At 38.9% G+C, this 14,614-nt stretch overlaps 1 protein-coding gene across 1 annotated transcript in view; it reads left to right on the top strand.

The window, feature by feature from the left end:
* ME1 (malic enzyme 1) overlaps positions 1 to 14,614 on the top strand; it is a 194,522-nt gene that overhangs the window by 78,121 nt on the left and 101,787 nt on the right. The window contains exons 4-5 of the mRNA XM_075747600.1: positions 8,813 to 8,888; positions 10,084 to 10,245. Of these exons, the coding sequence (XP_075603715.1) occupies positions 8,813 to 8,888; positions 10,084 to 10,245 (238 nt within the window). The remainder of the gene's footprint in view (positions 1 to 8,812; positions 8,889 to 10,083; positions 10,246 to 14,614) is intronic.

Raw genomic sequence — 14,614 nt, 5'->3', positions numbered from 1 at the left:
AGTCTGCCTTTTCCTTTTCAGACGAACACATCCCATTGAATTGCTGTTATGTGATTAAGCAACAATACATAAAAGCTGATGTCTGTCTAGATGAATGATACTTTAGGAATATAGTTAAATCAACAAATTCATGTTTTAAGAAGTGAATATAAAGAAGATATGATTTGATCTACTCAGTTGCTGTATGAAAAGGATGCCTCCTTGCAGTCTGAATATTTAGATCACAAAATGCTGTGCTGTTTGCTTTTGTGAGGCACTAAAGGGTGTGAGGCACTAATTAAAACCCAGTGTTATCTAGATATACAATAATGAGTATTTTGTATAATTAATGCAAAAAGTCGGAAATGACAAAGTCCATGAAGTGTTGCTTTTACTGTGAAGTATTCTTAATTTTCATCTGAAATAGTTTGAGGTGCACATTATGGTTTCCAAAATGAAGTAGAGGCTTTTGGATTATTAGCGAAGCGACAAGCTATAATTGCTTTATACACCACATAAAAGTGGTTTTAAAGTTTTGCTGTGTAACACTTGTTTTAAAGTTTTGCTGTGTGACCCTTGTAATGTTTATTTTAACAATGTAATGTTTTTGTGTTGAATGACAGCAATTGAGGAATTACTTCATTGGGTTACTTTTTGTTGTACAAAGATCTGACTTCTTTGCCCAGTTCTGGAGCCCGAGTTTACCAGATTGGCATTCTGACGAAGTGAAAGCAGGATGTTTCAAGCAACAAAAGTTCCTTTTGCAAAAGTATACACTCAAAGTAGCACTTTGGGACCAAGAATCAGGCTCTCAGAGAGCTGGGAGAGTCCAGGCTTGTTGGAGAAAAGTAAGAGGACAGCAGCCCATATGCAGGTTTTTTTTTCTCTTTGCCTTTTTCATTTGCCTTCAGTCTGCACTGCTATAGGCAACTTGTCCCTTTTGCTGTCACGCGTTCTGTTGTGTTACTGTTTATAAAATATACACTGTACGCAAGCTCTGAAGCCTGTTTCAGATGCAGAAGGGCAGACACTCCTGTCCCCTGCCTGGAGTTGCATCAGGAGTGTTACGGCTCACTGTGTTGCAGGGTATTGAACAGCAGCCCCTGGTTCCCCACTTCCCTAATCCCACATGGAGTGAAAGAGGGGATGTGTTGAGACCCAAAGCTGGGGCTCCGGGCAGCTCTGGCTGTATTTGAAAATGCCCCCAGTCTGACTGGTTTGCGACATTTTGCCAACTAAGATTGCTAGAAGTGAAACATGAAGTGTGGGCAAAAGGAGTCCATTGGGAAGTTCCTGCAACCCATGGGATTGTTTGAACCAGCTGCTCTTCTGACTATAGTGCTACCTAGATGAAGGTCTTTGAAGCACACAGTGTCCATCGTCAAAGGGACAAGGCAGAGCCGTGGACTCCGGTTGAAGCTCTTGGGCAGGCCTGTATTTACTTTTGTACTTGGATGTAGAGCATCTGGAGCACTGCAGCTTGCCGAGGCTTGCACCAGAAGAATTATAATCTTAAGTAGCTACGTACCCCAGTTGTCTTTTTTTTTTTTTTTAATTACTATCATCATAATTATTATTTATTTTTAAATAATGATTTAACATGTATACTAGAAGATCCCACAGCATCTGAGTCTTTGCGTCACTGGAGTTATGCTCCTTTTACTCCTCCAAACCCTATCCTTTCTTTTCTGAAACCTCATTGCTCTGCAGTCATATTTTCAAATGCCAGGCTTACAGTTGCTGTCTTTCAGGTTAGTTTCATCACTTTATTGCTCTTCAGGCTAATTCACGTTGTAGACTGTATTGTTGTGTAAGTGCCCTGAACTTACCTGTCTCTGCTCTGTAGCTGTTATTTTTAACTGTAATAACTGTTAAAGCACTGCACTTACTAACAGGGATTGATAAGCAGCTTTGATGGACTTGGGCACATGAAAGAGTGCGTGCGACACAGGCTACCGACGCTTGATAAATAGTGCCATGAAACAGCATTTTCAGAAGGGAGTCCTGAAGTAAGACTAAATGCTGATTTGCTCCAGTAGCTGAAGATTGACTGTTCAGACTCCTCGATGTTAGCATTTCCCATTTACAGTGATTATGAACACTGTATTTTTCTCTATTTTAATTGTTTCCCTGCACTGTGCCAAATTGGGCTTTTCAGTCACTACAAAATTATAATGTGGCTTCTATTATTCTTTTAATTATAGGTAACTTGGAGGTGGCAGGTGTTAGCGTCTGTCTTCCAGAATACTTGAAGTCACTTTCTTCTAAAAAATACCTATTTATAATTGACCACTTAGGAAACCATATGCTAAGCATGAAATAACATAATATTTATAAACTTTTATGTCTTTTCTGGGTTAATATCTTATTCTCCATTGTCTTTCATATGCTGCTAGTACTTACCTGTTTTATGACTATATCTTACTCATGTACAGCTCCAGGCTTTCAGAGGTGTTAACAGTACGTGCTGTTCTCTTAAAGCTTCTGTCCTATTTTTAATGTTAAGTTTTGATTTAATCTTTGTTTTGCTTCTTACAAGCTTTTCTGTTTAAATACGTACAGTTTGAGTATGCAACGTCTAGGAAATGTAAAGCCCGGATTTCTTTAATACTGATGGATTCAGGATAAAGGTCAGTAGCAGCTGTAATTTCAGCATCAACTATTTTATGTATTGAAGGAAATACCTGTGCATTGTAGGGTAGTGAAATTCACCTCTGTACAGAGGGAAAGGTAAAAAATAAATAAATCTGTGACCAGCTGCATTTCTTATATCAGCCCATCAGTTGTATTTATTAGGCCTCAGAGGTCTTGGAATGAATGTTACTACGCAAAGGAACATGGTAAGGTAAAATGTAATTAAAACTTTGAGTACATTTCATATGGTAGTGGAGTACGTTTTATATGCTGACAGGAGACCATATTGAACACTTACAATGGGAAATGTTATTTCTTGGTAAGAAAAGAACAGAACGTTCTTGAGGGGGGGATATAGGTACTCTTAGTTTCTAATACCATGTTTGTATTGTACCGCTTTTTATAATCTTAAGAAAAATAGGAGGGAGTTTCAACAGGGATGTAGTTTACCTCTTTCTTGCAAAGTGCAGGAGTTTGGGAAAGTCTAGGCTCAGAAATAAACTAAGGCTGGTCCCTGAGATTATTATTTTTTATTATTATTATTATTATTATGCTTGTTGATTTAGGCTGCCAGCGGAAGTGAAGTCACCTCTACTGTAATTCTATATACAGTTCATAATTCAAATAAGAGTTTTGAACATGTAGGGCTGTGAGAAAAGTTTGAGGTTTTTTTCATTAAAAATGTTTGGCATTTTCTGAGACATGTTTGATTGCCTCCTGTTATTGTAAGAAGAGGAAAGAAAGGATTATTCTGTTACTATGACACATTTTTCTAAACTGTTCTTTAATAGACAAGGGACAAATACATTGCTGGTGGAACATTATTTCCTTGAAGCATAATAAACAAATACTCCATTTAATTCTGTTTACTTTGTTCTCATAGATCAGAGCTCTAATAAAACAGAGCCAAATTATGTGATGTAGAATGACCTCTGCATAACTGATAAAGTCTGCTGCAGTGTAGTTAGCTCAGTGACCCAAAATAGATTCACTCTTTGTTGAGTGGATCCCGATGTCCTAGCATGGATTCCGTGCTCACTCTTTAGGGCTCTGGTCTTACTGATGCTGTGACAAGAAGAAAGGAGGCATAGTTACGTATTTGTATAATTATTCCTCCGCTGTGGTTTCATGTATCATCTGGCTATCTGAAGTGGGCATAAGTAGAAGTGATCCCTTTGGCTAGACTGGTATAAACCAGTGCTGAACTGACGGCTAACTGGGGCCAAAGTGACTGAAGATGAACCCTTCTGCATATGCGCTCAGACAAGTTCCACGTAGAACTGCATTGTGCCAGGTTCAAAATGAACACGTTAATTTGAAGACTAATCTGCTGCTGCAAACTTCAAGTCAGTTTTAAGTCACAGTTGTGCTGATTGGCCTTCTAAGCCTCAGCGGGTCTCAATTTGTTGCCTTGCAAGAAAAGATAATATGTGTAACCACGATGGCAGTTCAAGTAGAAAGGACCATACTGTGTCATAAACCTACACTTGTGTTTACAGTGAACTTGCAACCTGGGCTGCTCTGAAAGTGTGTACAGGAGACCTTAAGCCTACTTCCCCGTGAGATGCTTTTCTTGTTAGATATATGAATATGTGCATGCTGAAAACCAAGCAGCATATTTTTCCTCATCTCTTTTTTTTTTACAGAACCTTATCTTAAAGCATTTTTTCGCTGTACCTTGCTTCTGTCTCCATGTGCTGAAACATGTTACTTGTCCGTCTGCTGTAGCAGCCCCATCTTTGTGTCAGACAAATGCACATCACAGAGGCTGTCTCTTGCTCTGCATCCAGCAGTGGGGTGTGCGTCACTGATACGACAGTAATTATTATTAACATTCTACTCATTATACTCAGATGAACAATTCTGTCTAATTTCTGGACTGAAATACATATATAATTTAATCCAATTTAAATTGTCTAGCTTGCCCCTTTCTTGATTCTTATCATGGCTGTGCTATGACAGCCAAAAAATAACTGTAATGTCTGCTAGATAGCCAAATAGTTGGCTACCTTGTCAGCTTGTGTCACCCTATCCCACTTGTAATAAACTTAAGCAGTTGGTGCTTTTCCTGGACATAGCATGACCTCATGGAAAAGAAAAAATACATTGTGCTACCATTTGGTGGTTGCCTGCAGGTAGAATTGCCAGTTCAGTCCCAATAATGTAGGTTGAATATTCTTGTGGCTGACGCCGTTGCAAGCTGGGGTTCCTCTTGCAACCTGGTGTAGCTTCTTGCAGAGGACACCTTAAAGGAGAAAAGTGCTTTAACTAAAGAAATGAAGGATGAGGAAAACCGATACAGATAAAAGAATAAAAGATTCTGTGGTGGGTTGACACTGGCTGGAGGCCAGATGCCCACCAAAGCCACTCTGCCACTCCCCTTCTCAGCTGGACAGGGGAGAGAAAATATAACAAAAGGCTCGAGGGTCGAGATAAAGACAGGGAGAGATCACTCACCAATTACCGTAATGGGCAAAACAGACTTGACTTGGGGGAATTAATTTAATTATAACCAATCAAATCAGAGTAATGAGAAATAAAACCAAATCTTAAAACACCTTCCCCCCACCCTTCCCTTCTTCCTGGGCTTAACTTTACTTTCAATTTCTCTACCTCCTCCTCTTGAGTGGCACAGGGGGATGGGGAATGGGGGTTGCAGTCAGTTCATCCCATGTTCTTTCTGCCGCTGTTTCCTCCTCCAGGGGAGGACTCCTCACACTCTTCCCCTGCTCCAGCGTGGGGTCCCTCCCATGGGAGACAGTACTCCACCAACCTCTCCAGTGTGGGTCCTTCCCATGGTCTGCAGTTCTTATAGAATCATAGAATCCTAGAATGGTTTGGGTTGGAAGGGACCTCAAAGACCATCTAGTTCCAACCCCCCTGCCATAGGCAGGGACACCCTCCACTAGACCAGGTTGCCCAAAGCCACATCCAACCTGACCTTGAACACTTCCAGGAAGGGGACATCCATAGCTTCCTTGGGCAACCTGTTCCAGTGTCTCACCACCCTCACAGGGAAGAATTTCTTTCTAACATCTAATCTAAATCGACCCTTCTTCATCTTGAACCCATTACCCCTTGTCCTGTCACTTACACTCCCTTGCAAACAGTCCCTCCCCATCTTTCCTGTAAGCCCGCTTTAGGTACTGGAAGGCTGCAATTAGGTCTCCCCTGAGCCTTCTCTGCTCCAGGCTGAACAACCCCAGCTCTCTCAGCCTGTCCTCATAGGAGAGGTGCTCCAGCCCTCTGATCATCTTTGTGGCCCTCTTCTGGAGTCGCTCCAACAACTCCATGTCCTATTTATGCTGGGGCCCCCAGAGCTGGACTCCAGTGTCTGGAGCACCTCCTCCCCCTTCTGCATTGGCCTTGGTGTCTGCAGAGTTGTTCTTCTCATGTATTCTCACTCCTCTCTCTGTCTGCAGTTACACTGTTTTTTCCCCCCTTCTTAAATATGTTACCCCAGAGGCGCTACCACTGTCACTGGATGGGCTCGGCCTTGGCCAGCGGCAGGTCCATCTTGGAGCCGGCTGGCATTGGCTCTGTCAGACACAGGGGAAGCTTCTGGCAGCTTCTCTCAGAAGCCACCCCTGTAGCCCCCCCTGCTACCAAAACCTGGCCACACAAACCCAGTACAGGTTTCTTATCTCTTACTCTGTGCCCTTAAATCTAGGGGTATCTCCTCAGTCAGGCCGATGTGTGCAGAAATGTTTTAATAATCTACAGAAAGAATGGAGGGAAGGGGGGAAGGAGGGGAGTGAAATGCTTTCGACATGACTCTGTTTACACTTCAGCCCCTATTTTCCATTGTTGTTTGAATGTGATCCTGCTTGGACAGATTTCTGCAATACACTCTCAATACTTATTCAAAGGTCCTTACAAATGTTCTAACAAAATTCCTTCTGGAGTAGCCACCCTGCCTTTATTTTCCTCTGCCATGGAATTTATTCCATGGAGACCTCTCTCCCTAGCTTGCAAGGAAGAGGTCATTTAACCACACTGGGCTGGGCTCTGGCTCTTTAGAACATCAATACAAGATCTTGCTTCATTTAACACAAATCTATTGGGTCAGTGTACATTGGAGGGTGAGGCCAAGGAGAGGGGTGATGCCTCTCGAGAGCTTTCCTCCAGCACTCTCATTTCCTTTCGCACGCTCATCTCTCACCGTTGACGCTCTCTGAGGCAAGCAATTTTGATAAGCTGTATTTTATAATTTGACTTTTTACACAGTGCTTTAGACAATGACTCACTATTCAATACATGAGAAAGGAAGCATCCACATTTATTTTGCTTTTGGCATTCCCCTGTTGCAGCCATCTCTTTTTCGGGTAGCTGGCTCACAAATAGAAGTGCTTATAGGTTGTAAATACCACGACTTCTGAAAAGTGCTGTAAATAGTAACCCTCCTGCCTCTGAGGACTGTCGCTTCCACTGGGGTGGAGGAACTCATCTGCTGACAGGTGTTACTTATTAAGAAACAACCGATGGAGGCAATCATCCAGCCTGGTGCATTTACTCTGAGCATGGGGAATGGACGCAGAAGGGGAGTTAATTGGGAATGCCAGGATCAGAGAATTCCCAGTTTTAGGGGGAAACACATAAAATGAAATTTAAACAGTTAAAAATATCTAACCAAAAGTGCTTGATTGTTTTTTTCCTTTATGCAGTGTGTATATAGTTTTCTTTTAGAACATGCCACTTTTTATTTAATTAGCTACTTGAGATTGTAATTTGTTTCTGAATCATTAGCTTTAAGATTAAGAAATACTTTGGTTAATTGAAATGTGTCTTACGCTGCCTTTTGTCCAAAATAATAAACAATTTCAATTGTGGATTTTTCACATCGAAGGGGGGAAGAAGACACTTAAATATGAAATTAAATATAAAATTCAATATAAAAAAATAGATAACATGGTAATATATATAAAAATAAATATGATATAATCTAATATGTATAAATATATAAACACATGAAATGAAATATAATGTTTGGACTCATTTCAGTGTCTTCACTAATATACTTTTTAACACTGCAGGAAATTTTTTGCTTGGCTTGGAATACTTGCAGTCATACCTGACAGGCATTTCCCTGAGTTACTAGTTTTATTTAGACCCACATGGGCATGTACCCACTTCTATGAATATGGAGATATTGTAGTAGACTTAGATTTAAATTATTTTTCAATACTCTTTACTAACTTTTACTTTATAATTTTTATGATAGGTGGATCAAATGCTTTAGAATAATTCCAGAAGACAACTTCTTATACTTACTAATGCAAAGTTTAATTACAAGAAAGCATGTTTGGCATGTACTTCTTCACTGATGTTTTCTTCATGGTTTTTGAGAGATTGAATTTAGTGGAAGAATTTTTTTCCACTCTCTCACATGAGAAAAGTAGATAAGAAATGGTATTAAATTAAGTCTGAGTGGACCTGGATGTATATCTGCATGTCAAGTAAAATAGATGAAGAATAAAATGCTGAACAGTAAGATCAGATACTCTATCAATTTTGCTTCTAAAATAAATAAAAAAGGAAATGAGAATTACACTTTTCTGTCATTTTGTTTTATATTCTTCTGTATTTACAAACACTCTTCAAAGTAAAAATGTGGTATGCTCAGCACTGTGGGATGTGCTAAACACTTTCAAATCAAAGAGGTTTTTTATTTAAGAGGATAATTTCCCACTTTTGTAGGTGTCAAAGGGGCAATCTAATTAAATAGGCAGGGGTTTTCTGAACACACAACTGAATGCTCTTGAATTATTTTATGTAATGATAATATATGACTTATTTCAGGTTTTGTTCATAGATTAAAACTTTGGCCTATTGTCTGTAAACGTTTGGACTGCGGGGACACTAGTGATCACTGTCATGCGATGGACACGTTTTGTCTGGGACAATTAACGAACATTTGAACAGATCAAGTCCTCAGTGAGCTTTAAAATCAAACTTAGCAATTTTCAGAAATGACTCTTACAGGTTCTCACTGCTCAGTGAAGCTTTACTGAGTTACGTGTTCTCTGACTTTTACTAAATGCAGACATTTAATTTACTCATTCATACAAAATTGGGCACTTATTGAACTGAATCTGTGTATGTTGGAAACACATTTGCACAGAGCTAATTTATGATTTAATTGATTTATACTGAAGTATTTAATTGCCTGTTTATAGGAAAAGTATTTTTTTATTTGCAGAGGTCTTTTTATTACTATCCATGACCGGGGACACATTGCTACAATGCTTAAATCGTGGCCAGAAAGTGTCATCAAGGTAAGTTCAGTTTTAGTTGCATGACAAAGCTGACACTTTGCACCCAATGTGACTTGGTTAAGATACTTTTATAAGCTTTTTATCAATTAGATTTTGGTGATTTCTTAGCTCATTTTTTAAATAGAAATAATGCTGTTACAGCCAAAGTTTGAGGCTTTTAAACCCTTAGTTGTTTAGCTATAGGCATCCTTTACTGATTAATTGGTCAATTACATTAAATATTATGCATCAAAAAAAACCCCCTGAATGTTTTTTCTGCATTTCAGGGAATCACAGAGTGGTCGAGGAAGGAAGGTACCTCTGGAGATCATTTAGTCCATCCTTCTACTCAAGCATGGTCAACCAGGGCCAGTTCCTCAGGGCTGTGTCCAGCCTGTGGGTTTTGAGTATCTCCAGGGGTGGAGACTCCCCAAGATCTCCTGGCAACCCATTCTAGTGTTTGGGTTCATAGTTCTCCACATATGATACCTGATGAGCTCTCTCACAAAAAATATGGAATTTCCAAGTAAAATGGGTTGTCACAGAGTATGATAAGGAAATTACTGTGTTGTCGGCTGCTTGTCATGCTGAGCACTTCTGTCCATTACTATGAAAAATCTTGCCTTTTTCGTGCAGACAGTTTTGTGGGGGTGACCGAGTTACTGTGTTTCTATCAATGAAAACGCGTACTTCCTCATATGTATAAGTATGATGGAGTGTGTTGTTTGCTCAAGGGAAGAAGAAATACATCTTTGAAGGGTAAGAACCAGGTGGCTGTAGACAGCCTTGTCAAAGGCTAGCAGGAGCGGCTGGCTCTGGTTCTGCTGAAAACAACCGTGACAAAACCCAGGAGTCCGGGGTTCTTTGTCTTTTGTGGATAACTTCCTTTCTCTTCCTATTCTGTTTTCATACTGTTGACAGAAAAACATAAGAGGGAACAATGCCAGTTCCCTTGTAATGTAATACTAAATGCCTCTCTTGTGTATTCTTAAAAATTTTATACGAAAGTCCCATTTACAGTGAAGCAAGAGTCTAAAATAGTCTAACAAAACCACAGTGAAACACAATAAAACAGTTATGGACCTTTGTTGTACTATCGATTTGTTTGTACCTGTTAGAATATGAAAATTAAAAAATGATGGTAAGAAGATAAAGGAATACTTAGTACATACAAGCAAAGAAGTGATTTTTACAGTGCTTTTATTTCTTCCTCCAGGCTATTGTGGTGACAGATGGAGAACGTATTCTTGGTCTTGGAGACCTTGGCTGTTATGGAATGGGCATTCCAGTTGGTAAACTGGCACTTTATACGGCATGCGGAGGAGTAAAACCTCACGAGTGTCTACCAGTGATGTTGGATGTGGGAACAGATAATGAGGTAGATCCTTTTCTGAGGTGTAGTGAGTATTAGCTGTTTGAAGGGAGCTATATAAAAGTTGAATTGTAAAAAGTTGTTTTTCTTTGTTATGATACTGGCTTTGATTAGGTTCAAACTAAAAAGTCCTGTGGAAAAAATCTCATCTTAATACACAGTGTAGATACAATCATCCTAATGCACAGTGTAGACTGTTCTGTAAGGCTCAGGTTATTAAGGACGCTGTTGTCTGTAAAAATGTGCTGCATACATTGTACATGTTAAAAAATGGTATGGGAAATTAGATTTCAAGAAGAGGGGGACGACAGATTTAAAAATACAATTTAAGGCAGCATTCTTCTGCTGCATAATTCCTCTGCAGTGGTTTCAGATGTGAATTCTGACTGTGCTCCTCGTTTTGGTGAACAGCTTGAAGCTACAGCCTGATCTGTGCTGGGAGTGCACGTCTACGCGCTTCAGTTGTACATTGACTTTAGCTATAGGAAGCACTGTAATGCTAAGAATTTTCCCCAAATGAGGTCCTAGTGCTTCAAGTAAGTGCACCTTTCCCTCTTTAACTTGGCTTCCCATTTGTGTGAAGTGCAGAGATTTAACGTTACTGAAAATTGGCTTTGAGATTTCCAGGCCTCCGGATATTACTTGACACCTGCTCTTCCTTCTTTTTTTCTGAAAGAATACTTGAATTAGTGACTCTGAATGATGTCAAATTAAATATCATTATGCTTTAGCAGAAGTAAACAAATGTTATACTATAAATGATGCAAATGTTAAACTTTATGCATGATAAATGTATCAGAGATTTATGTGTATTATAGCTAAATACAGCATTCCTGTACCAGTAAATTTAGCTGGGACATCTAGATTGTTGGTTTGGGTGTGTGCATCTTCAGCTTTATACACACACCTCCACCCCTGCCCCACTGGGATAATTTAGACAATGCATCATGAAAGCATTACTGAAGAGAGAAATAGCCTGCTACCCTCTCTCTATCCCCCAAAATCCCCCTTCTGAAAGCAGACAGACTTGTGAGATGTATCTATCTGAACACTGTATAGCACATAGCCATATCAAATCAAATACAAGTCTCGTTAGGTATAAAATGTTTTTTTTTTTCCTGGAGGTTGGGTAAAGAGTTATTTTTGTTGGGGTTTTTTCAGTGCTGTAGCAGATGCAAGGAATTATATTAGTTTATGAATCCATGCTGTTTATGCTTATCTGGGTGAGGAGAAGTCAGCAGCATGAGAGGAATCAAGGCTGTGAATTGTGGTTGGTTATCGTCAACACTAGAGGCAGCACAATTGCTCTTTCAAGGTTTTGCTAGACTACCCTTCAAAACGTAGATGTTTGGTGGCTTTTTCCAGTGGGGACTGGTTGCTCAGATGTTTAAACATTTATCTAACAGCTGTAACTCTGAACTCCGCTGTAGGATTATGAACAGGGGGACTCTGTTGGTGTACCCCTTGTCTGAAGAGACTGCATGAGCTTGGTGATACTCATTAGTTGGAGCTTGCCTGCAGTTCCCTGGCTACATTAGTCAAAGTCAGGGATCCTGGGGCACCAGCTCGCTTAATTTCTTCCCTCTATCACCCTCCCTGGTCCCTCCCTAATACTGGTGTTTGTGTAACCAGGTGGTGAGCCACTGCAGAGAACTGAAATGACCGAAAAGCGATTGCATTTTGCTGGCTCAGCTGGTTATATTAGGTCAAGTTGCTGTGGAATTGCACTGCAGTTCCTTATCTTAACATCTAAACCTCTTGGACAAATAACTGTATTTTTATGCTATATTTTCTTACTCTAACCAGGGTTTTCCATAATAAGACACAATGGAAATCACTCTCATAACTTGAGCACATATAAATAATAATTATGCTGAACATGTTTTTTGAAATGTGCAGATGTTTTCCATTTAGATTAGTTCCTTTTCCCTTTCTGTGGGGGCCTCAGTGCTTTAAAATAAGTTTTAAAATATGTATTTTTGGCAACTAAAATGCAGTTGTGCACAACCTGCAAATTCTCCAGACAGATTAAATCTTACTGTAAAGCAGATTGCAAGAAGAACTTCACAAATTCTCATCCTGTATTATTTTGTTGTGTACAGGACTCAAAAGAGTAACTCTGAGGAGCAACTCAATTTCTGATGATTATTAGAAGCCTTTTTAGTGTTAGTTTTAGCAGAGGTATTTTTAGCTGGGGTATTATCCTGCTACTCATAAAGCCAAGGAAAGAGAAGAGAGGCAAATAAAACATTTTTATACAATTAACTAGATAATAAGCAAGAGAAATGGAACTGCCTACTTATGAGTAAAAATTGACCTGGTAGAAAGACTTGTGTGACCAAACTAGTAAATAACTCCATAAAATCAGTGTGGGACTGAGCATGCAAAAGAAGTGGTGTTGACCACTGCCAAAAATAATATGCCTGTTTCGTAAGTCATTGATAAATTGGCGGCAAGTAATCACTGATAAGACATTTTTATCCAAAGCATTTAAAACATTAGCTGGAGTATTAGTTATGTACTGCAGACCATGACAATCTCACTAAAACTTTTGCCTTACCCAGTAGCCATGAATTTTTTAGGTGTGAGGATAGTGCTTCTCAGATGGGATTTCAATCCACGTAATCCATATTCAGGCATCAGTCTCAGTACTGATATGAAAGTGTTGTTGGAAATCCTGAGGTGATGTGATCTCTGGATTCTGGGCATTCATCTAATGTTATAGAGGTGTATGTTAATCACTTTGAAATGGTGAAAGAAACAGATTGCAGAAGAAAAATGAATGGTTGTCAAGGTTCAAGCAACTACAGCTTAATGGAGACCTATCTGAAACACATGTACTCAGCACTGTAAGTGGGATGGTTTGAGGATGGTAGAAATAATCAAGCTGAATCAGGGGAAAACATTTAAACATTCAAATGTGAATGACGATTGTTTGCTACTTAAAACATGTTATTAAATTCTCACAAAATAAACAATGTCAAGGCAAGCCTGTTGGTTAAATATCAGCCCGGCTTACAGGGATGTGAAAACTGACAGTTAAAAAAAAAAAAACCAGGAAAGAAACCAGCAAAATGCAATAGTAGAAACCAAGTTCAAAAACTGGGTTTATAGGCAGTAAAAAACCAAAAGACACTAAAGAAAAGAAACTTAATCCACATTAATTGCGAACGGTAAGAACGAGATTTTCTGTTGTTCGTGATGCTTTACCTTAGTGGTGGTACTCATGGAAATATTAGATTGTCAGTATAAATATAGTAGATATTTTTTAAATGTCAGTTTTATCTATCTTGGTGATAAGTCTTATTTTCCATTTTATTAACAGCAAATTAACATGTTAAACAAAAGCTTTAAAAATTTGTCAAGATCCATAAATCCAAATGTCTAAATAATGCCTTGGCCAGTTCTTTTAAAAAAAAACTCTGGTAAAAGCTCTCTGGACCATGCTGAGCTGGCTGGGGAGGAAGTACTGGAGTTTTTTTAATTATATATGGGATGAATTGAGAAGTTCAGGAAGATTGGATTAAAGTTAAGGCTTTTATTTAAAATACAATGGTCCTGTTTGCTGTAACCTTAGTTAAAGAATTGAGTAAAATCAGAAGGTTTGACTAATCAAGAATTGAGCATAAAATAACTGTTGCTGATTAGCATGGGCTTATTAAAAATTTAGTCAAATGTTAAAATGAATTTACAGATTTTTTGTTGACTCTTATTTTTTACCTTCAGTAACACCTTTAATTCATACTGTTCCTTTTAAGAAACTGCACCAATGAAAAAACAAAGCAGACCTCCTGTGTTACTAGAGAAAATGCGATTTAAAATATACATTTCTGTGAAGAATAATAAAATAGTTGTGGGTTTATGGTATTTCAGGGTGGTTTTTTTTCAGTTCTGCAATATCTATCTTTATCAATGACTTGGACACAGTATTTTTAGTGCCCAAGGGTCACAGATGAGATGGTTTAGTTAAAGTACTGTTATCCAGCCAGAGCAGGAATGAAATCTAGGAAGACTGATGGTTTTTGTTATACAGAAGTCAAACCAGTGGTTAAAGGTTTTCTTCTGACCATAAAAATCTTAATCTAATAATGGATGCTTAACAGAGGAATGAGAACTGTGTTTATTTGGTACCTTACAAGAGAAGCTCTGACAAGTTCAGGGCTGCCAGAGCAATCCTGGACTGATTGCATGTGTAAATTCAATACTGGCAACGGACAGTTGCGGGAGCTTCGGAAAGATTAATTGTATGTTAGCATTTAAACGTAAACCATTAACCGTATATTTCAGCTTAGGTAGAAAGCATTCAACTCTTTTAAACAGTACTTTCACACAACATGGAAAAGCCAAGACAGCTGGTATTGGAAGGACTTTTCAC

The sequence above is a fragment of the Balearica regulorum genome, chromosome 3 (genome assembly GCF_011004875.1).
Source record: "Balearica regulorum gibbericeps isolate bBalReg1 chromosome 3, bBalReg1.pri, whole genome shotgun sequence".
NCBI classification, from domain to species: domain Eukaryota; kingdom Metazoa; phylum Chordata; class Aves; order Gruiformes; family Gruidae; genus Balearica; species Balearica regulorum.
The sequence above is the reverse complement of the archived record's forward strand: the minus strand, read 5'-3'. Positions and strand labels throughout refer to the sequence as shown.